Source organism: Vespa velutina, chromosome 1 (genome assembly GCF_912470025.1).
Source record: "Vespa velutina chromosome 1, iVesVel2.1, whole genome shotgun sequence".
In the NCBI taxonomy this organism is placed as follows: domain Eukaryota; kingdom Metazoa; phylum Arthropoda; class Insecta; order Hymenoptera; family Vespidae; genus Vespa; species Vespa velutina.
Genome location: NC_062188.1, coordinates 18,374,378 through 18,397,699, shown reverse-complemented (window position 1 = coordinate 18,397,699; position 23,322 = coordinate 18,374,378). Strand labels below are relative to the sequence as shown.

Genomic DNA, 23,322 nt, shown 5'->3' with positions numbered 1-23,322 from the left:
TTCCTTTTTTCTTTTTTTTTTTTCTTTCTTTTATACACAATCATTTTGTCACATTATCTTGATTTCGTACAGCTCGATGCGATCGTCGAATTATTTTACTTTCGTTTTATTATTTAATAAATATTTTTCATTGACAAAAAAATTTCACATTAACCGATTATATCTAACAACACTAAACTTAAAATGAACGTATATGAAATTTATCGAAGAGTCGCAATGAATTGATACGTTAAACGTAATTTAAACTTATACCGAAAGTTAGTAGAAATACATACATATATACGTACATACATACATACATATATATATATATACATATACACACACATATATATATATATACATACACACATACAGGATGTATCAAAATAGGTGGATATAAATTCAGAATTGTATTCATTATAAAAGTAAAAAATAAATAAATAAAAGAAAAAAAAGAATTCATATCAACGAAACGTTTCGCTTATCTTATTCACAAAAAAAAAGAAGAAGAAAAAAGAAAAAGAAAAGAAGAAAAAACTTTATTCGTTGACATAAGAATTTTTCATCTTTTAATTATTTTCATATAATAAATATAAATTTAAATTTATATTTACCATTATGATACATTCTATTTATTATATCGTACTTGAGACTCTCGAGTAATATTTAATAAAAATGTTACATCGTTACAGAGCATACGTATACATATAAACACATGTAGTTATATAAAAATACTATATACTATATAAACTTCGATAATATATATATATATATATATATATATATATATATATATATATATATATATACATACATATATATCGTACTCCTCCGTTAAATGAAGTGGACGATATTATAAATAATTGTAAATAAAAAAAATACCCTTGGCGCCTTAAAGGAAATACAATGGAAATGTTTTTTCTTTTTCGTCGATTGAAAATCGACGTCGACGACGTGGGAGAAAAAAAAGAAATTAAAAAAGTAAGAAAGGAAAGAAAAGCGAAAGATGAGCGAAAGAAAAGAAGAGAGAAAAGAAATAGAAAATAAAGAAGAAAGGAAAAAGGAATGGAAAAAAGAAAGGATGAAAGAAAAGAAAGAAATGGACATGGAAGTTAATGTTAATGATATCGGAGCGCAATGAAACGTCACGACGTATTATTTTGTGAGCGATATTCTAAGTTCTTGCCATTGTGCGTCGTTAGTTCTCAAGTTGATAATAAGATAAATCCTTATTACGAAATTTGCGAGAGGACGAACGTAAGCAGTCAATTATTATACGAACGAATAATAATTATTATATAAATTATATAAAATAATAAATCTCTGCATATATATATATATATATATATATATATATATATATATATATACACATAAACACACATACAGACACATAGAAATACACACACAAAAACAAACACACATATATATATATATGTAATACGAGAGAGAATTTTTCTCAGTATTTTACGTTATCTGTGTTTTTATAGATATATAACCTCGACGGTCGCAATCCAATATATTTTAATTCATGTTATAAATCGATGATTTTTCTCTTCTTCTATCTTATTCTATATTCTATATTTTATCTTTTTATATTAATCATGTTTAAGAAGTACGATTTGAGATTACAAAATTTATCATCGCGAATTTTACTTTTTCTTTTTCTTTTTCTCTCTATTTTTCTTTTTTTTTCCATTTTCTTTTCCTTCCTCGTCATCCTTCGTTCGTGAGAAAAGACAGAAAGAAGAGGAAAATTTTTTTTTCGTTATAACACGTTGTGCTAGTCAAAATTCGAAGTGTACGTTTGTTGGTTCGTAATACGAAGCAAAAAAAAGAGAGAGAGAGAGACAAAGAGAGAGGGAAAAAGAGAGAGAGAGAGAGAGAGAGAGAGAGAGAGAGAGAGAGAGAGAGAGAAAGGAAAGGGATGAGAGAACAGAGGGAATAGGTGCGAATTATATATTAATAAACTCGTCTTCATTGTCTCTATCGAAAGGACGAGCCAAAATGAAAGCCTTCCCTCGTTTGTACCTTTTTGTGTTAATGCAACTTTTAGCGATCGTTGCCGACCTTTCTTCTCTATCATCTGTTCGTTTTTTCGTAAGCATCTAAAACCGACTAACAGAGTAATAATATTGATTTAACACATTAGTCATTATATAATTAGAAATTTTATTATTATTATTATTATTATTATATTATTATATTATTATTATATTATTATTATTAGTTAGCTATACCCCATTACTCCGTATGCGTTCACGCAATAATTGTACTGTTACGTACCTTATAGGTATGATCGTATAGCTACAACAACAATAAACCATATTCATAGAGCATAAATCGTAATCTCGTTCTTCTCAATCATTCTTATATATATATATATATATATATGTATATATATATGTATATATATATATACATATTATGTAGATGATTAGTAATTAAAATAAAAGCAAAAATAAAAATTAAGAAAAAGACAAAAAAAAAGAAGAAAAAGAAAGGCAAAACATCTACAACAAGAGTTTTATATTCGATCTGAAGGATCGATAACACCTATGTACGATATCATGCAGACGTAGATGTATGAACAATAGCCTATCTTCAGGCGAACGGATAAAAACTATACGATAACATTGTCTTTCCTTTTATTTATCAATTTGACAAATATTTTACAAAAATCAATTATGCATTTAAATATTTCTATAAGTACATTTGAAAATTTATTGATATTAATAAATAAAAAAGAAAAGCAAATGATTAAAGGGCGTGTGAGTAAGGAGGGTGGGAAGGTGGGAAACGACCTATTTAAATACTGATAAGAAAAAATCGTAATGAGACATCATTTTCTATTTCACGTCTTTCTTCTCCTGTCAACTTTTATCCCATAATGATAAATATAACATTACATTATTTCCTTTTCCTTTCTTTTTTCTTTTTTCTTCTTTTTTTTTTTTTTTTTTAATTTTCTTTTACTTCTCAATTTATCTCATCCACGTAGACAACTAATAATACGTATACCGAATGACCAACGATGCTTGAAATCGTTGTAAAAAAGAAAATAGAAAGAAATGAAGGATCACGAACGTGCCGAGAACGTCACGAATTCACATCACCGAAAGTGAAAACCATAATAGCGGTGTCGCTTCCTGCGTCTCAATCATCATTATTGTATATATACATATATATATATATATATATTCATACATCGAGGAACAATGAAATGCATTTTATAATCTATGAAAATAGGACTACTTCTGTTTCTACGAGTATAGGTTTAAATAAGCGCGATTTCACGAACGATGACGTCAGTAAGAGCTATAGAAATAACGGCATATATAGAACATCATTGTGGGTCATAACGTGGATAATTAAAAACAAATGTAAATCCCACATTACAGAGTAAATTTATGTATAACTTTCACCGTGTACTATTTTTCTATATAATTTCTTGGGATTATCAAGTAATTGATTCGATTTAAAATTATAAAAACTTGAATGAATGCAGAAGAAAAATTAAAGAAAAAGGATAAGAAACATAGAAATTTTTCTCATTGATATTTATGATTTTTTAGAAACATATTCTCTTCGGAGAAATTAAAATATTTAACTAAAACGAAACATACACATTTTAACAGATTTATTATAATTTGTATGAAAAATATTATTGCATTTTTCGTAAATAATAAATATTACTATTGCTTCTGCTACTGCTAATGATAATGATTACGTGGAAAAAAGATTCTACTCTATCTGAATAATATATACATATATATATATATATATCTTTTCGATAAATTTACTATAATTTAAAATATGAATTATATAATATAATAATTATAAATATTACCACGTGTCTCGTATAGTTGAAAATTGATTATAATGGTGATGAAAAAAAGTAAAAAAAAAAAAAAAATTCTAATATATGATCTAAATAATGTGTGCGTATGTGTATGTGTTTGTCTTTGTTTCTCTCTTTTTTTTTCTTGATCGAATTCTTTTTAAAATAATTCAAAAACAAGTAAAAGAAATTCCATAGTAGAGAGATAAGACCATGGAACAGAACAGTGAAACCGTAAGTAGTTCTTTTTTGTTCCCATACATACATATATACATATATACATATATGTATATATGTATACATGCATACAAGCATACTGCGAACCGGTCGTGAAACTACTTTATGCCACATGAAGAGAGTCGAAGTCAGTCATCGAGAAACTTTCGAAACGAACGTGCGTATCCTGGCCCGAATCAGGCCCAAGATGGCTTTCGGTCTTACATTCATAATCTTTGTTATTATCACTTTTGATACATTTATTGATGCTGGACCTTACGGAAAGATCAACGAACAAATACACAATATTACTACTTACGATAAGGACGATTCATTGAACGAGAATCAAAATACCGAAAGGTTTGTTGTAACTGTAGTATAATAAAATTTTTTTATTTATTTTTGATTATCATACTCAACGTTGAAATGTTAGAAATTGATATAGTAATTGAAAAATTTTAGATATAAATATTGAAAGAAAGAGAGAGAGAGAATAAAATAATCGTTAAAACGTAAATAATCTTTCTGAAATCTTATTAGGATTTTTCTAAGAAATTATATTATAGAAATATTAAAAATTAATATAATAATCGTATTAAAAAATGTTACATATAATAAAATAATCATTAGTACATGAACAATCTTTCTAATATCTTATTACTGAACAATTATAAATTAATTTGCTTTTCATAGTTTAGAACGTCGTGAAATAATTTAATGTATATTGATTAGAAATTATTAGATAGAACGAAATCTGAACAATCTTTCAAGGAGTATATATTTAAGTAACTATCGATTAGGCTAATATAATAAACTTATAAATCTATTCATTTGCATACTATTTATATAAAATAATTCACAATTTTACACTTTTCATAAATTCATAAGTATAAATATAAATTATATAAATATTTATCTTAATATTTATATATATATATATAATTTTAAATTTATTTATGACCTTGAAAATCATTATCGATATAATGTGTAATAATCGCTTCCGAGTTATTCGATGCACGTAAAAGAAGATCAGCAGCTCAACGATAGAACGCTCGGGCCGTTCCACTTCGTCTGTTTCGATCCGGTCAGCAGTAAACGAACAAAGTGGACCGAGAGGACGAATGAACTTTTGTTTTTTCTATTTTTTATGTTTTACTCTTCCTTCTTCCAGATAAACTGAGATAAAAGTCGGTCGCGAAGAAAAAAAGAAGGTCGTCGAAGGAAAAAAAAAATAAAAAAATAAAAAAATAAAAAAATAAAAATAATAAAAAGAGAAGGATGCTGCGTCAGTGATTAACAGTTAATGATTTATACGCGACAAGTGTCTCATTAAAAGTGTCATGTATAACATTCATTAATAATCAATCGCTTTCTCTCAATACCTCTCTTTTCGTGTTTATAATTAACATTTATTATAATAGTTAACATACTTTCTACAGAGTTCTTTTTTTATTTTTCTTTTTACAAAATATAAATGTGAATCCATTTCTGATCATCCTTCAATTTGATTTATCGTTCGTCTTTGATTTTACGTGAAAATAATAACGACATACAAACGTGTCATCTCTTTCATCGTATTCTTTCAGTTTTATTATCAATCATGACAAGGATAAATCTATACCAATCGATGAATATGATGATGAATATGAGGATGAGGATGAAGATCTTGAAAAATATAGAATTTCATCGAGAAAATTGTCAGATGACGACAATGACAGATCATTTTCCTTATTTGGTACAGTTGAATCTGTATTCTCGGCAATGGCAAATAGTTTAAATAATATTGTAAATAGTATGATGGGAACACAGACGAAGAGTTCAGTTATACGAGGCAACAGAGTTAGTTATAGAAATTATCAATTGATAAGAATATTTCCTATCACTGAGGAACATATCAATGAACTACGTGAGTTAAGGGATTCTGAGCCTGACGATATTAAATTTTGGAATGAGCCCATATTGAATAGGTAAAATTAAAAGATTAATAAACGATTAATAAAATTATTAAACTAATTGATAAGAAGATTTAAGTAAAATGTAAGGAATATTTTTTCTTTGAAGTTATGAAAAATAATTGAAATGTTTTTTTTTTGTTTTCCTTTTTTATCAACAGGACAACCGACGTCGTGATCGCACCTGACATTGTCTCGGATGTCAAAGAATATTTGAAGGGTCATCAAATCGATTTTAAACTGCTGATATCGGATCTACAGGTACTTATTATTATCGTTTAATTAACATTAATGTTCTCTGTTTGAAGACTGAAAAAAAAGAAAAAAAAAAAAAAAAAAGAAGAAAACAGTAAAAAAGAAAGAAAAAAGAATAAAAACAAACCTAATTCTTCGTTTACGTTTAAGCGGCCATCTTAGAAAATTTTAATAATCACTTAATTAGCACTTTTCAAATTGACATCTTTATTCTTGATCTAACGAACAAGAGTAGGGATATATTTTCTATGACAAGTATATTATTATTCAACTACGATAATACAGAAAGGAGTGCCAGTTTCATAATTGACTATTTTTTGTTTCTATCTATTTAAGGGAAGTCTGTTAAACGCTGAAACGATAATAATCACAATATATTTCTCGTTTATTTCTAAATGAGCATAGATAAATAATAAAAAATATTTTGTCCTAAATAAAGAGAAAACTTTTATTATTATTTAATCTTAACGACTTAGAAACTTTCCTTGTCTTAGAAGACGATCAATTATCAAAATCCAAAGATGTCTAAGGAACAACGCGCTGATCTTGTAACCAATCAAGGACATACCATGACTTGGAGACGATATCATCGATATGGTGGTACTGTATTTATTTTCTTTAAGAATATATAATGTCACTATAAAATCTAGATAATAATGATATAATGAAATGATAAGGGAAAACATTTTTTTCTTATAGAAATACTTAGATATTTGGAATATCTTGCATTCAGATATCCAACTATGGTAGAAATAATTACTATTGGTCATAGTTACGAAGGATTACCAATAAAAATGGCGAAAGTATCGACTGGCCTTAAACGCGATGGTGAACCAAAACCTGCGATCTGGATCGACGCCGGTATATATATATATATATATATATATATATATATATATATATATATTTTGAACTTTAAAAATTTTTCTCTTTTTTTTTCTTCGTTCCCTTTAATAATAATAAAAATTCCTTTTCTTTTTTTTTCTTCTTTTTTTTGATAATAAAAAATTTTTTATTTCCCCGATCCTGTTATTCGAACAGGTATGCATGCCCGAGAATGGATCAGTGTTGCCGTTGCAACTTACATTTTAAGTCAATTAGTTGAAAGAAACTCGTCTTATACGAAATTGTTGGACCTTTCGGATTGGATAATATTACCTGTTGCGAATCCCGACGGATATGAATACACACATACATATGATCGACTTTGGAGAAAAACTCGAAGTTATCATGGAGATCGCGAAGCCAGGTAAATAAATATACTTTAATTATTATCAATATTTAATAAATATTTTAATAAAAATCATATTTATTTGTCATGGATACATTAATGTATGTGATACCGTATTATATTTATATTACGTATATATTAATGCAGGACTATTTTGGAAATTTTTATGAAAACTTTTTATGAAAATTTTAATCTTTAAGAATGCCAATTTTGAATAAGATTATATTTCAACGACACTTCATAATTATTCAAACTTTATAAATCTCTTATCTCAATAGATATTTACATATCTAAACGCGATGAAAACAAGGAAAAATCTAAATAAGAATTTTCATAATTTAAGATATTCACCATCGAGTTTGTTTCACTTGATGTCACATTATACCAAATGGTTTTGGTCGAAATGCGAGGGAGTAGATCCAAATAGAAATTTTGGATATCAATGGGGTGAACGTAACAATGGTGGAACTAGTTTGGATCCTTGTCACGAAACTTATGCTGGTCCTTATGCTTTTTCTGAACCTGAAACTAAAGCAGTTGCGGAATATATTATGGCTAATCGCCAGAATATTAGGTAAAATTTCTTTAAAAATATCAAAAAAAAAAAAATATATATATATATATATATATATTTATATTTATAAAGGATATTACGTATGTATCTATATCCATGTGTTTGATTTTTTAGAATGTATTTGACGTTACATTCATATGCACAAATGTGGTTGTCACCTTGGGCTTATGTTAGAGAAAGTCCAGCTGATTATTCGGAGTTAACAAACATAGCTAGAAGAGCTGTAAATGCAATAGCAAAAGTTCATGGTACACATTATCAAGCTGGTCCAGCAGCTGATCTCTTATATCCAACGTCAGGTATAAATTTCCGATAAACCGTTAATAACATTGTGTTAGAAATTAGAAAGCTTATCGTCTTCTGCTTCTTCAATTTTTCTATTGAACTTCTTTTTCTTTTTATCAATGATTAAACTTAGATAATCATCATCTCTCACGATGGTTGGAAAGTCCAAGTACAATTAATAAAAAGGAAACTAATTATCAAGAGATAAGCTAGAAAAATAATCAATATATTCTCGCAAATATCTTTGTTGATAAAAAGAAGATAACATAGTAGATATAGTGGAGGTTGTAGACGTAAAGTCAAGTAGGAAAAAAAAAAAAGGGAAGAAGAAAAAAGGGAAGGAGGAAATAAAGAGAAGTTTCAAAATATGATTTATCTATTTAATTTTTTTTTTTTTTTTTTTTTTTTTTTTTTTTTTTTTAGGAGCATCGGACGATTGGGCCAAAGTTACAGCCGGAATAAAATATGCTTATACCGTTGAACTTCGCGATCGTGGTACTTATGGTTTTCTACTTCCGGCAACACAAATTGTACCAACTGGAAGAGAAATTTGGGCTGGAATACGAGCTATTGCACGTCTAGTTACATGCAACACGTAACGCTAATCTATTTACGTGAATCTCTCGACTACTTGAATTTAATAGAGAAATTATCTATATATGCCGATAGATCAATATATTATGATATATATTTAGATACAATTTGTCTCAAGTACAACATTGTTAATGTGTATGAATTTTTAATTTATATTGCAATGTTTCTCTTTTTTGTTTTTTTTTTTTTTTGTTTTTTTTTTTCATTGGGACATATTATAACTAGTCAAAATTTAATACATTATATATTTACGTACAATGTAATTAGAAATGAAAAGACGGAGGTATTTAAATTGCAAAAATTTAACTTATATCTATGTTTTCTCTCTCTCTCTCTCTCTCTCTTTCTTTTAATCTTTTAGATTCAATAAATTCTAGATATACATAATAGAGCGAATGCATAATAGAATTTATCCATTGTTGATAACCCTAAACTACTCAGGTTTTTATATACTTTTCATAATTAACCTAATAATCTTTTCAACGATATTATTTATATGTAATACTTCCTCAAATGGTTTAATGTAAGACTTGTAGTAAGATTAATAAGATTAAATTTATAATAATAATTATATGATGTACTTGAGCATACAAATGCCATGTGTACAGATATAATATTATTATTATTATTATATTATTGTTATATATATATATATATTAATATTAATATATAAATTATTCATATTTCTTAAATATATAATTTGTTTTCTACTTGATGGTATTTCGATTTATACCGAAAAAAGAAAAATCTTAATAAAAATTTATCAAAATTATTTTTTCTTCACGCTTGAAATAAATCATGAAATAAAATCGTATTAATTGAGATATGTAATACAAGTGTCTCATGTTAAGATTAATTCGTAACACATTGAAAGAATATATACATATATTTTACCAAAAAACACAAAAAAATAAAAAACATCAGCAAACACTTATGTATAATAAAGATCAATGACATAATATCAATTTTTTTGAGTACATTTCTTATCAAAATACACCTAAATCTAATGATATACTTATCAGTTGTCACCAGTAGTTCACCTTATATATATCGACAAATTTGGATAACTTTCAGTTGTTAAGTATATCTCTTAATAATGTTAGTCAAATTCGTTCTTGCTACCATCCTGGTAATTCAGGGTAAGTATTCGAAACAAAAACAAGAATGTTCTTCTTAATGTATTAATAAGAATAAAAAATACAAAAAAAGAAAAGAAAAAAGAAAGAGAACAACGAAAACTAACTAATAAAAACAATAAGAAAAAAAAAAAAGAAAAAAAAAAAAAAAGAAGAACAGTAAAAGGAATTGAAATTTTTGCAAAAATTTTTAGCATGCTGGGCCACACCCTTGAGCCCACGTATCACGGGTGGAGTTGATGCCAAACCAGGCCAATTCCCATATCAAGTATCCGTTCGTTGGGGTATACCACATTTGATCTCTTACAGACACATTTGTGGTGGAACTATCTTAAATGATAAATATGTATTAACCGCTGGACATTGTATCATGAAGTTTGGATCCTTCAAGGTTGCAGTTGGTAAACACTATCTTCTACGAACCGAAGAAACTGAACAAGACGTCGATGTTCTAAAGACGATCGTTCACGAAGGCTACAATGGGTAAAAATATTAAATAATATTTTTCTTTTTCTTTTCTCTTCTCTCTCTCTCTCTCTCTCTCTTTCTCTCTTTCCTAAAAAATGTATCATCTTTCAGAGGCATAGCACAAAATGATATTGCTCTGTTGCAATTGAAAGTACCGCTGAAATTAAATGACCGAGTCAAAGTAGCCAGTCTTCCTCTTCAAGACGAAAAACAAACCGGAAATGCAATTCTTTCGGGATGGGGCTCGGTATCGAGACAAATTAAACAAGTAATTCCACCTGTTCTTCAAACAGCTGTAGTACCTTTAATAGATAATGATGCATGCTTGGCTAAACTCCAATCCGTTAAATCTATCGGAAAGAAACCACAACTTTTCCCAACTCAAATTTGTTCTGACGCTGGGGATAATGAGAATCTCTCTGCTTGCTCCGTAAGTTGTTGAAATTACAAATTCTTTAGTGATTTATTTAAAAATTTATTGAAAATTTATTAGATTTATTTCTTCTTTCATTTTTCTTGTTCTTTTTTGTTTTTTCTTTTTTTCTTCTACGATCATGATTTATAATACCGATAATTTTTTTAGGGTGACTCTGGTGGTCCATTGGTTCAATTAAAGAATGATATACCTGTTGTTATTGGTATCGTCTCATGGGGAACTTTACCATGTGGACATGGCATGCCATCTGTCTATACTCGCGTCTCTTCTTACGTGAAATGGATCGAAAGCCATGCGATTTAATTAATAAAATTTTCTTACGAGAACGTAAATTAACTTTTGTTAAGAACAATTGTTTAAATTTGTAAAAAATTAAAAAACTATTTTAATAAACTATAATTAATCGTATAATTAATTGTCCATATGATTTAAATTATATAATCATATTAAAAACATAGACTTCATTTTTGAACTTCAATAAAATTATCGATTTCGATTAAAAGAGAAACAAAAACATCCCATTTATAATACAGAATGTGCCGAAAGTTCTTATACGATTTAAAAAATTTAATTATTCTTTTTCAAGATTTCTTGAAATAATTATAATTTCTTTTTCTTTTTCTTCTTTTTTTTTTTCAAATCATTTGAATGACCTAGGCATGAAGTTTTATAATCTGAAAAAAAAAAAAACGGATTAGCCCAAAAAGTCTCGAGAACGAATAATTGATATTATTTAAATGGTATTAAGAAATTTTGGGCTCATTCTGTATAACTGAATTAATGTAAGAAATGAATGCAAAAAATGCTCTAATATTTGATTAATATTATAATAAAGTGAGTAGAATAAATATAGAATTTGATAATCAACTTATATCCGTACATCGTATTCGTAGATATCGTTTCTGTATTTCTCTATCTAAGAGATAATATATCGCCATTTATCATAATGAAATAGATAATAATGAGAGTGATTAATTTAATTGGAAAAAAAAATTTAAATACAATGATACAATATATCATTGAATTCATTTAAACAATTCGAAATAAAAATAATCTTACAAAGTTTATTATCATCTGTCATCTTCTTTATTAAGATATCATTCTTTCTTTTTAAATAAAAATCAATGAATCGTCTTTATTCGATCCTTATCTTAACGGGGATTATATTCTTTAGTATTCTTAATAAAAATTCATTGATGACCTTTCTTATTTTTTTAAATATATCTATTTTTAATACAAGACACGTCATTAAAAATTATTACCAATTATCATTCTCTTCAAATGATTTATTTTAAATATATTGAAAATTAAAGAAAAAAAGACAAAAATATCTATTGACTTTCGTCTTGAAATAACTCAATAGAGTGAATTATAAATTTGTCTAATAATATTATAATATTATAAAATTATTCTGATGATATTGCATATGTAATATAAAAACTGATCAAAAATAGTTACAACGGAAATAGAATTGATTGTTTGAAATTAATTACGATAACATCAGAATCTTAACAAAAGAAATCGAAAATATAAAAAAATAATTAATCAATCACAATGGAAGATTCGCAACGTAAAGCAAAATCTTTTCTTATCTTATTTCCACCTTAACTCAATTGCAAGATTTACAAGGAATTTCCTTTTTTGTTTCTTCTTATTTACTTTTCTTTTTTCTTTTTTAAATGTAATCATCGATATCTCGGTACTGACGCATTTGAAAACAGACTATATAAAGCAAAGAAGAAATTGAAGATGCACGTTATACAACATGATGAAACTCATTCTCTTCGCAACACTTTTCGTGGTGGCTCTTGCCGGTAAGTAAACTTATGTAATTTTATATAAATATATAATTGCAATTAGTATATATTCCAAAATACAAAACGATGCAATATTAAAAGAAAGAAAAAAAAAGATAAAAAATAAACTAATAATAATAATAATAATAATAATAATAATAATAATAATAATAATAATTTTCAGAGAAGCCCTATCTAGGCTTCAACTTACCCTTATTTTCCCCACGTATCGTTGGCGGAGAAAATGCAAATAAAGGAGAATTTCCCTATCAAGTATCCTTGCAATGGGGTTTAACTTCAAGTAATACTAAACACTTCTGCGGTGGATCGATCCTAAACGAAAAATGGATTATAACTGCTGGACATTGTATTCTAGCTGTCCCAAGTGTCGGAGCGTTTGTTGTAAAAGCCGGAAAACATAATATTAAATACTCCGAAAAGGGTGAACAAATTATTAAAGTAAAAAGGTCTATCGTACATGAACTCTATCCTGGGTACGTTAAACTTAATCATTCATATTAAAATATTAGCTCGATTCATCAAGTGAAAAAGTTTATTAGAATATTTATTTATTAATAATTATGAAAAAATTTCTTAATTTTATATATTATATTAAGTATATTTATAAACGAAACTTTTCATTACGATAAAATAATATTTATTTATGAATAAAATCGAACAAATATGATATTTTGTATCACAAATTTTTATCGTTCGTATTGATTCATAAATAAATTTAATTCAAATTAAAAAGTTTATTAAAATAAAATATGATTTATCAATAAATCCGATATATAGAAAAATATCTGATCTTCTAAATTTCAGTGGCGTTGCTCCTTACGACATAGCTCTTGTCGAACTACAGGCACCTTTGTCTTTGAGCAAGGAAATATCCGCAATAAATTTACCAAACCCTGAAGACGTACCAACCGGTAATGTCCTTCTCAGTGGTTGGGGATCAATATCGAAAACTTCTGTCGCAGAAATGCCCGATATTTTGCAAAAAGCAAATCTCCCACTCATCAGTATAAATGAATGTTATAACGCATTAAATGATTTGATTGGACCATCACCTCTTGCCGACACCAACATTTGCTCTGGTCCCTTGACCGGAGGATATTCAGCTTGCAGTGTAAGAATAAGTTTTGATTGAATCATAAAACTTAATATTTCTAGAGACTATATTTAACGTGATATTTTCGTTTGAATTTTAGGGTGATTCTGGTGGCCCTCTCGTTCAGAAATCTAACGGAAAAACTGAATTAGTTGGTATCGTTTCTTGGGGTATCATACCATGTGGTACTCGTGGTGCACCATCCGTCTATACGAGGGTTTCCGCATTCAATAATTGGATCTTACAGAATATTAGCAAATAATGTTTCCCATTGGATACTTTTAAAGAAAATACCTTCAACCTTAACTTTCTGACTTTCACATAATGACATTTTTTTCTGCAATAAAAAAATTTTAAAATATTTATCTAATCGTATCTTTTTTTCTTTTGTATTAAACATTCCTCTTCAAAACATGAAAATGCTTTTTTATTGTCAATATTGTGCTCCTACAAAGATACAATATATGTAAGCGCTTATCGATTTATCTTTTCTTCGTTTTTCCTTTATCTTATTTTCATTGAAATTCAATTACAAAGGATGTTCCTTTCCTTTTTTTTCTCTATTTTTTCTTAATATAATCATCGATATCTCGCTAGAGGGAAGCGTTCAAAGGATATATAAAAGGAAAAAGATAATCTAAATGCACGTTAAATAACAAGTGAACGATATCAAACTACGATGAAACTCATTCTCTTTGCAACACTCTTTTTCGTGGCAGCTCTGGCCGGTGAGTTATATATGAAAAAATAAATTATTAATAAATAATTCAAATAACTAAAAGACATAATATTGAAATAATAAGTAACAAAAAAAAAGGAAAAAAAAAATTAAAAATTATTATCATTTCCAGAGAAGCCTTATCTTGGTTTTAAGTCGCCCTCATTTTCACCACGTATGATTAGTGGAGCAGATGCAAAAAAAGGTGAATTTCCTTATCAAGTTTCCTTGCAATGGGGTTTAACTGTTTCTAGGTTACAACACTTTTGCGGTGGAGCGATCATAAACGAGAATTGGATTCTAACTGCCGGACATTGTATTTTGCCTGTACCACGTTACGGCAAGTTCTTTGTAAAAGCTGGAAAATATAATATTCGTTCCATCGAAGATACGGAACAAAGTATTGAAGTAGAAAAGGCCATCATACACGAATCCTACATTGGGTATATTAAACTTAATCATTCGTGTTAAAATATTATCTCGATTTATTAAATGAAAAAGTTTATAAAATGATAATTATTTATGAATAATTATGACAAAAAGAAATTCTTATTTTATATATAATAAGTATATATATATGCAAATTTCTTACAACAAAATGACACTTATTTATAAATAAACTCGATACATAGAAAAATAATAGATCAATATTTTAAAAATTTCAGTGGCGTTGCTCCCTACGACATAGCTTTGCTAAAACTAAAAACACCATTGATATTGAGCTATACAATATCCCCAGTGAATTTACCAATAAATGGAAGCACACCAAAGCCATATTTAAAGCCTTTTTTCAGCGGTTGGGGATCCGTATCAACTGCTTCTTTCACAGAGATGGCTGATAATTTGCAGAAAGCAAATCCTACGATTCTATCTTTTTATAAATGTGATGAACGCTTGAAAAATCTGATTGGATCATCGCCTCTTCACGTAACCAATATTTGCACTGAGTCCTTGAACGACGTCAATCCTTGCAGTGTAAGAAATAATTCTTTTTAAAAATGATAAAATACAATATTCACTAATAAATATTTTAATGAGATATTCTTGTTTGAATTTCAGGGTGATTCTGGTGGTCCACTCGTTTATAAGAATTCTGCTAAATTACCTGAAATAATTGGTATAGTTTCATGGGGTATTCAACCATGTGGTACTCGTAATGCACCATCCATCTATACCCTAGTTTCTGCATTCTCTGAATGGATCCAAACCAATATTAATAAAAATTAATTGTATATTTGTTATTTTTGAGAAAATATTTCTGATCGATCACTTTCACTTTTAGTTAATGATCTTTTTTTCTGCAATAAAAAAATTTTAACAAATTTATTATGTTTTCGATCGTACATTTTAATTTTAAACATTTCTCTCCAAGTAAGACAATAATTTCTTCATTGTTATTATATTTAGTTGTCGCAATTGTACGACAATACGATATATGTACATATATATATATATATGTGTGTGTGTGTGTGTGTGTGTGTGTGTGTGTGTGTGTATGTGTGTGTGTGTTTATTGATTAATCTTTTCTTAATATCCTTATCTTATTATTTCTAAATATGAATGAAATAGATAAACTAGTCACTTCCTTATTTCATTTATCAATTTTCTAGATAAGTATTTTATTAACTCTTTCGAATGCTCGATTGATTTATAAATAACAATCTAATGTAAAATATCCGGAAAAACACTTTAACCTATTCCTGACTTTTCCAAAGATAAAATAATCAAGGTCTAGTATTCCATAAACAGAAATCCTGTGATACTTAAAACGACAAAAAGGAACCAGTTCTAATCTATTGATGTAGAAACAAGATATAATGGAAAATCAAGTTCTTCCTCCACTGATCTTCCGCATCCGCTTTAAGCTCTCACTTAAACCTCAGAAAATGATCATTCAATCTTGAATGTTTACAGTCAACGAATCGTGCGAAACGAAAACAAAAAAAAAACAATTAATTAAGATTATTTAAGATGTCAATGATGATCGATGTGTTATTGTTGTTATTTCTAGTTTTAAATGTGATAACGTGTAAAGATATTGAAGGTGAGTAAATAAATTTTTCAAAATCAAAACATTTATATATATACACATACACACATACTATATATATCATATCATATCATAATCATATATAAACATGATGATAAAAATAATATATATATATATATATATATTTATTATATTAATAATGAATAATACGTAAATTACAATGCAGTACATCAAATTAAAAAAAAAAAAAAAAGAAAAAAAGAGTTGGAATTTCCAAAAATTAATTTCTATTCTTATTAATCACAATCAATCGATAAATCAATTTATAAGACAATCCCATGATCATAGAATTTCCACAACGATCAATGATGTTAGCCCAAAGACCAACAAGAATAGTAGGTGGAAAGAACGCAGAAAAAGGATTATATCCTTGGCAATTGTCCATTCATTGGGGTGATCCTTTACGTAAATTACCACAAAGGCACATATGTGGTGGAAGTTTGTTAACAGCAGGCTGGGTATTAACAGCCGGCCATTGTAAAACTCTGGCACCAAAAAGTGGAGAATTTCTTATCTTAGCGGGCAAACATAAGTTAGGTATTCTTGAAGATACCGAACAAAGTAGAAAGGTTGTTGAAGTTTTTGTCTATCCTATATATAACGGGTGAGTAATATTTTTCCCAATAATTTTTCTAATTTTACATTTTATTTAAATTAAAAAAAATATCCAAAAAATATCTTTAGAACCGTAGCACCTTACGACATAGCCTTGATGAAACTGGAATTCCCATTCGAGTTGAATCCATTCGTATCAACTGTTCTTTTACCATATCCTGAAACTATTCCCGAAGGAGAAGCTATATTAACCGGTTGGGGAAGTATCAGTAGAACGAAACTTCCAAAAAATCCAGAAATTCTTCAAGCCGCCACATTGAAAATATTAGATTACAATTTGTGTAAACGTACGTTGGACAAAAGTTTACGTCACGAACGTCGAAATCCATTAGATCAAACAAATATTTGCACGGGACCGCTCGATGGTAGTTTATCAGCATGCAAGGTAAAATTCTTAACGTTCTTAATCTTCGATTAATTTTCATTAACAATTTTCACATCACATTTTTTTTTCCTTTCCTTTTCTTTTCCTTTTCAGGGAGATTCAGGAGGGCCATTAGTATCGTTAAATGCATTTGGACAAGTAGAAATAATCGGGATAGTTTCATGGGGTCTATTTCCATGCGGTGGTAAAAATGCACCATCTGTTTATACCAGAGTATCAGCATACATCACATGGATCTCCTGGCAAATGTTGAATCATTGATTCAACATTTTGACGAATAAATTTCAACGACAGAACCAATGAAAGAAACGTTCTTGATATTGTTTTATTATAAATATATTTTATTATTCAATAAAAAACAATTATATTATATATACCTATATAGATACCCGACTGGTACTGATAAATAATAATTCGATAGATTAATAATAGAAGATTATGGCATTTGTAGGGTTTGACTTATAACATACTATCTAATGGCAACTCGTTCTGTATATATATATATATATATAAATAAAAATATCACTTATTGTTAAAAGCAATACGAATAAATTTATCATCGATTAATAAATATCAAATATATGTCTATTTTCAATTATTATAACAATTTGCAAGCTTCAGTTATAACTTGCACAGCAGCTAATGCTTCTTTAGCAGTAGGAACGATATAACGTGCTGGTAGAACAAAACCATAAAGCCCTGTATCTCTCAATTCAATTGTATAAGAATATTTGATTTTTAATATAGCCTTCGCCCAATCATCGGATCCACCTGCTGCTGCATACAAAGTCGTTGCACTGTTACCAACTGTATACGAACTCTGAGCTATGTCTGCCTTTTTCATTGCATTTGCAGCATCACGGCCGACTTTATCAAGATCAGCATAATCTGGTGGGACACGACGATCATAACCCCATGGATATAAGAAATACTGACCATAACTGTGGAACGTTAAGTATGCCTAAAACAAATAAATACCAAAAAAAAAAAAGGGAAATAAAAAAACTCATTTGTTATCAAGACATCGAAAGAATCGTTCATGTTAAATAAAAAAAATAAAAAAATAAAAAAATAAAAAAAAAATAAAAAAAGAAAGGAAAGAGAAGAAAATTCTAATTGTTTAAAATCTCGAATACAATGACACAATGGAAACTTTCTACCTTTTGGAAAGTTAAGAGAAAATTAACAAATACGTGACCGATCAACATTTTTTCTTTTTCTTTTTTTTTTCTTTCGAATAAAAACCAACCTTAAAATCAGCCGCACTGGCCTCGAAGAAATTCCTGATTGCATTTGTTTCCGGTTCGGAAAATGCAGCAGATCCAGCAAAGATATCGCTACAAGGATTTTTACTAGTACCCATTCCGCCCCACTTGTATCCGAAATTACGATTGAGATCTACACCAGTGCACTGACTACCTGCATAACTTCGTCTATTTTTTCGCCAGAGACGATCATTCGTGAATGTATATTCGTATCTAAAAAAAAAAAAACAAAAAAAAGAAAAAATAGATTCTTGTGATCAGGATTAACTATGTTAAGAAATAGTATTCAATTTATATATGTATATATATATATATATACCCGTCTGGATTGACAACAGGAAGTATATAATAATCAGCCTCTAGAGACTCGCTATTTTCAACGAGATAATCAATGATGTAAGTTACAGCTGCTGGGGATATCCATTCTCTGGCATGGATACCACCATCGATCCATAATGCTGGAACACCAGCCTTTCCATTACTAATCCTAAGAACCTAAATGAGATATGAATTAAAAAAATATATATATATATTTTATTTTTTTCATATCTTTTTTCCAAAAAAAAAAGAAAAAAAGGAGAAAAAAGAACTAGATATACCTTCAAAGGTCTGCCTTCAGCAGAATTGCCAATGTTCATGACAGAACAAACGTCTGGATAAGTTTGTGCTAAGAAATCGAGATATCCATAGATATCATCGAGTGTATGATAACTCGTCCATTCCATTCTATGACCTAATTATAACATCTTACTCGTTAAATTGCTTTCTGTTTGTGTTAGAAATGACACATGGCAAGAAACCATTCCATAGATTCAGAATACAACAAGCATATGAGACAAATAATTAAATAATTGAATAAATATAAATATAAATAAATAAATATTTATATATATATATATATACATATATATCTATGTGTGTGTGTGTGTGTGTGTAAAAATAAATAAATAAATATATCTATGTATATAAAAAGTCTAATGAATGAAAATGAAAAGATTCTGAATCGACAGAGTGGATTGCACAGCCCAAAAAGCTCACCCCTAAAATGCCAAGGGCCACCACCTCCAACATAGTACGCATTAGCTATGGGATAACGAAGAGGACGAGGACGTGGATGATATTTACTTCGTTTTTTGATCATCATTCCCTGCCACCAAGCGTAACGAGCTAAAAAATTTCTACGATTCTGTATTCAACTATTTATTTTTAATTTCCTAATCGAACGCTAATCAAAAAAAATTCTCTCGAAAAATTTTCTCCATACTTTAATCATATCGATTTTCTTTAAATCTTTTCACCCGAAATAAATGAAATCAAATTACAAATCGATCTATATAAAATGATTTATATGACGTTCATCAATCAATAATTTTTATATCTGATAAAATCTAATCAAATTCGCTTTGATTCTTAATCCAACTATTTATTTTTAATTTTCTAATATCAATTAAAAGAAAAAATTATTTGAAATATTATCTCGAAATTCTAATGTCGTTGATTTTACTTATATCATTTTATTATGAAATGAAATATCGTCAGATTAGAGATTGATCGATAAAATGATTTACAATTGTTCACTTATAATTTTAATATCTATTAGGATAATATTCGTAAATTGAAAATGGTATAGAGAAAATGCTGAATATAATTAACTATGATTAATAGATCAAAGCAAACGTTCTAACGTACGTTCACGCACGTGAATTACAACTACATATTTACGTATTTACATATACTCGTACATGCTTTCAACAGATATAACTGTTTACATTGAATCGATATTGTCTCACCGAACTCCACGAATCTGGGTTACTAGGTTTAAACCATTATAGAGGTCAACGACACTTACGAGATACTTATAAATTCGGTCAAAATGTTTCAATAAAAATCAAAATAAAATTATCATAGGATATTACGAAAGAGAAAATATTTTTATTATCTATCATTTCTTATCAAAATTGTCCGAGCATTTTCATTACTTTCATATAGATCATTATTTGTAATTTATTGTCGTCTATTCCGTTGATTAATTAATTAATTGTCATTAAAAATGCTTGCCTCTTGTCTAATTTTTCATTAGTGAAATTTGCCGACGATCTAAGAATCAAGAAAAAAGAAATCGAAGGAAACCTCTCTATTGGAAAATCACTTTCTAATGGGTGATCTAGTAAGAGTTTCGTTTTATTTTCATCAGCTTTCTTCGATACGTGATCAGTGTTGATAATGAAATAACGATTATGTGCATTCGCATAACTGTATGAGAGAGTGTTAAAAGAAATGAAATTCATCGTCTATCATTTTTTCTTTTTGTTTCCTAACCAGTAATAGCGAAGGAAAAACAAAAAAAAAAAGAAAAAAGACAAAGAAAAGAGAGAAAAAAAAGAAGAGAAGAATTAAATGAGATCGAAAAGCAAACATGATTTTTATTCGAATGTAACAGGCAATGAACGAGCAGCACAGATAAAGAAAGAAACAAAATAAAACGAAAAGAGAGAAAAAAAAAAAGAAAGAAAAAAGAAAAACAAATCTATCGAACCTTTGCGTCCCTCTAATTCCTCCATTAATTCTGCCGACAGTGGTGGATTTTCTTCGTCTATAGCTTTCTGTAGATCATCGATGACAACGTCATATCGAACTTTTTGCTCTCTCAAAATTCTTGATGCTCTTGGTATTGCATCTTGCTTGACCATTATGTCAGCGATAGTATCGTTAACGGACCAGAATGAGAATACTGTTTGTGAAAAAAAAAAAAATAAAGGAAATAAAATAAAATAAAAAATGAACAAAAAATTCATACATTAGTTATCATAATCATATATCAATAACATAATAAATAAAATAATAAATTCATTCACATCGAAGATAATATATAATTATAATTAATAAGTAAATCCAATAAGATAAAGAAAATAAATAAAAGAAAATCAACGACAACAACAACAACATAATAAATAAATAAATAAATAAATAAATAAATAAATAAATAAAAAGAAAGAAAGGACAATGTATCTACTAACGTCCAGTTTCCTCAAACTCAGTAAGAACGTTCGATTGGAGAACAGATTGTTCGTCGGCAGGCCGAATCCTCCACAATTGAGCCCCATCGTAATTAACTTTAGCCTCACGAATTCTCACAGCTCTGCGAACGCTCGATCTCCCATCGAAAGATGATTCTTCAACGATCTCGATCCAATCAGGTATAACGAATTCCCTTTTAGGACGATTAACAGCGGCCGAGTCGACGAAGTTTTGTGTCAATGAAAATAATGTCAAAACAAGAAAAATAACAGCCCACCAACATTTTCTTCCTCTTTTAAAATAAGAACTCTTCTTTCCAACCATTGCTAGACTGAGAGACACTGTCCTTGGAAGATCGGTTGGCTCAGCTTTTATAACGTTCGATCCGGTCGACGATCGGGGAAGACGCTAACGGTATTCACTCTGTGCCTGCTTGTCACGAATTCCGAGGATCTTTTATCTCTCTCTCTCTCTCTCTTTCTCTCTCTCTCTCTCTCTCTCTCTCTCTCTCTCTCTCTCTCTCTCTCTCTCTCTCTCTCTCTCTTTTTCTCTTTCACCTCTCTTTGTTTCTTTTCTTTTAGGACGATAAGAGACGACTCTCTTTCAAGTTCGAAATCGCGAATACGTATGAAACGTCGCAAAAAATAAATGTCTCTTGTTTCCTTTTTTTTTTTTCTATCTTTCTTTTTTTCTTCTTTTGTTCATTTTTTTATACAACAAATTCTCTATATTCTTCATTAAATTTAATTGTCCATTTATTTATCACTTAATCTTCGTACTTTAATATACGTACGCGATATAATAATATTATTATGCGGACCGAAAAGTAATGTCGCTTTCTTAAATTAAATTCAAACGAATAATTTTTTAATAAAAATTTTTATTTTTAATCACAATCAAATATCGACATGCGCAGAAACGACATTACTTTTTTCGGTCCACCTAATATGTAACTTATAATTAAATGAAAATAACTAAATATTATAAACTTTTGATGCTTAAGTTACTAATTTGATTTTTATTTTCATTTTTCTCCTTTTCGTTTTTCCTTTATATTCTCTTTAATTTTAATTAATTAAACGTTGAATTAATCGTCGTTCATTTAATCGTACGATATTCAACTATCATTTTGTCCTGTAATAAATAGATATAATTAAGCATTAAATATGGACTTAAATCAATTTTATAATGATTTAATACGTGGTCGGTCAATAATTCGATTTTTGCTTTTATCTTTCTTTTTTTCTTTTTTGTTTTTTATTCCTATAAATTCTCCTTAAATACGTATACTTAATTATCATTCTTTATTTCGTCTATCTATTATCGATCTCATTTGATCCATTAACACTCTTTTATATTCAATATTAAGTTAGATCAATTTTATCATGATT

At 28.3% G+C, this 23,322-nt stretch overlaps 5 protein-coding genes across 7 annotated transcripts; 4 read left to right on the top strand and 1 right to left on the bottom strand.

Moving 5' to 3' along the window:
- Positions 1–3,881: 3,881 nt before the first annotated feature.
- On the top strand, positions 3,882–9,891 carry LOC124947998 (carboxypeptidase A1-like). 3 transcript variants are annotated; one of them, XM_047490984.1, is made up of 9 exons: positions 3,882–4,399; positions 5,626–6,006; positions 6,153–6,252; positions 6,744–6,846; positions 6,946–7,107; positions 7,288–7,495; positions 7,821–8,051; positions 8,166–8,350; positions 8,760–9,891. In XM_047490984.1, the coding sequence occupies exons 1-9, from the start codon at positions 4,125–4,127 to the stop codon at positions 8,933–8,935; spliced, it is 1,821 nt and encodes a 606-aa protein (XP_047346940.1). In that variant the 5' UTR covers positions 3,882–4,124; the 3' UTR covers positions 8,936–9,891. The 3 variants fall into 3 exon arrangements, with proteins under 3 accessions (XP_047346940.1, XP_047346929.1, XP_047346949.1); XM_047490973.1 differs by having other exon boundaries at positions 6,741–6,846; XM_047490993.1 differs by lacking the exon at positions 8,760–9,891 and adding an exon at positions 8,470–8,709 and having other exon boundaries at positions 6,741–6,846.
- A 67-nt stretch (positions 9,892–9,958) lies between these two features.
- LOC124951472 lies at positions 9,959–21,671 on the top strand. Its single transcript, XM_047499959.1, has 14 exons — positions 9,959–10,069; positions 10,261–10,549; positions 10,646–10,964; positions 11,118–11,264; positions 12,956–13,260; positions 13,592–13,898; positions 13,981–14,097; positions 14,755–15,041; positions 15,264–15,573; positions 15,658–15,751; positions 16,610–16,642; positions 16,919–17,252; positions 17,333–17,648; positions 17,742–21,671. The coding sequence occupies exons 1-14, from the start codon at positions 10,027–10,029 to the stop codon at positions 17,907–17,909; spliced, it is 3,069 nt and encodes a 1,022-aa protein (XP_047355915.1). The 5' UTR covers positions 9,959–10,026; the 3' UTR covers positions 17,910–21,671.
- LOC124948015 (trypsin-1-like) lies at positions 12,646–14,245 on the top strand. Its single transcript, XM_047491035.1, has 4 exons — positions 12,646–12,784; positions 12,951–13,260; positions 13,592–13,898; positions 13,981–14,245. Exons 1-4 carry the CDS (start codon positions 12,736–12,738, stop codon positions 14,140–14,142), a joined length of 828 nt encoding a protein of 275 aa, XP_047346991.1. The 5' UTR covers positions 12,646–12,735; the 3' UTR covers positions 14,143–14,245.
- LOC124948011 (lectizyme-like) lies at positions 14,454–15,920 on the top strand. The gene is made up of 4 exons (XM_047491021.1): positions 14,454–14,608; positions 14,732–15,041; positions 15,264–15,573; positions 15,658–15,920. The coding sequence occupies exons 1-4, from the start codon at positions 14,560–14,562 to the stop codon at positions 15,823–15,825; spliced, it is 837 nt and encodes a 278-aa protein (XP_047346977.1). The 5' UTR covers positions 14,454–14,559; the 3' UTR covers positions 15,826–15,920.
- Positions 18,181–22,373, bottom strand: LOC124948009 (carboxypeptidase B-like). Its single transcript, XM_047491006.1, has 6 exons — positions 21,931–22,373; positions 21,450–21,644; positions 19,513–19,646; positions 19,233–19,408; positions 18,898–19,126; positions 18,181–18,609 (listed from the first exon to the last, which is right to left on the bottom strand). Exons 1-6 carry the CDS (start codon positions 22,253–22,255, stop codon positions 18,247–18,249), a joined length of 1,422 nt encoding a protein of 473 aa, XP_047346962.1. The 5' UTR covers positions 22,256–22,373; the 3' UTR covers positions 18,181–18,246.
- Positions 22,374–23,322: the final 949 nt, after the last annotated feature.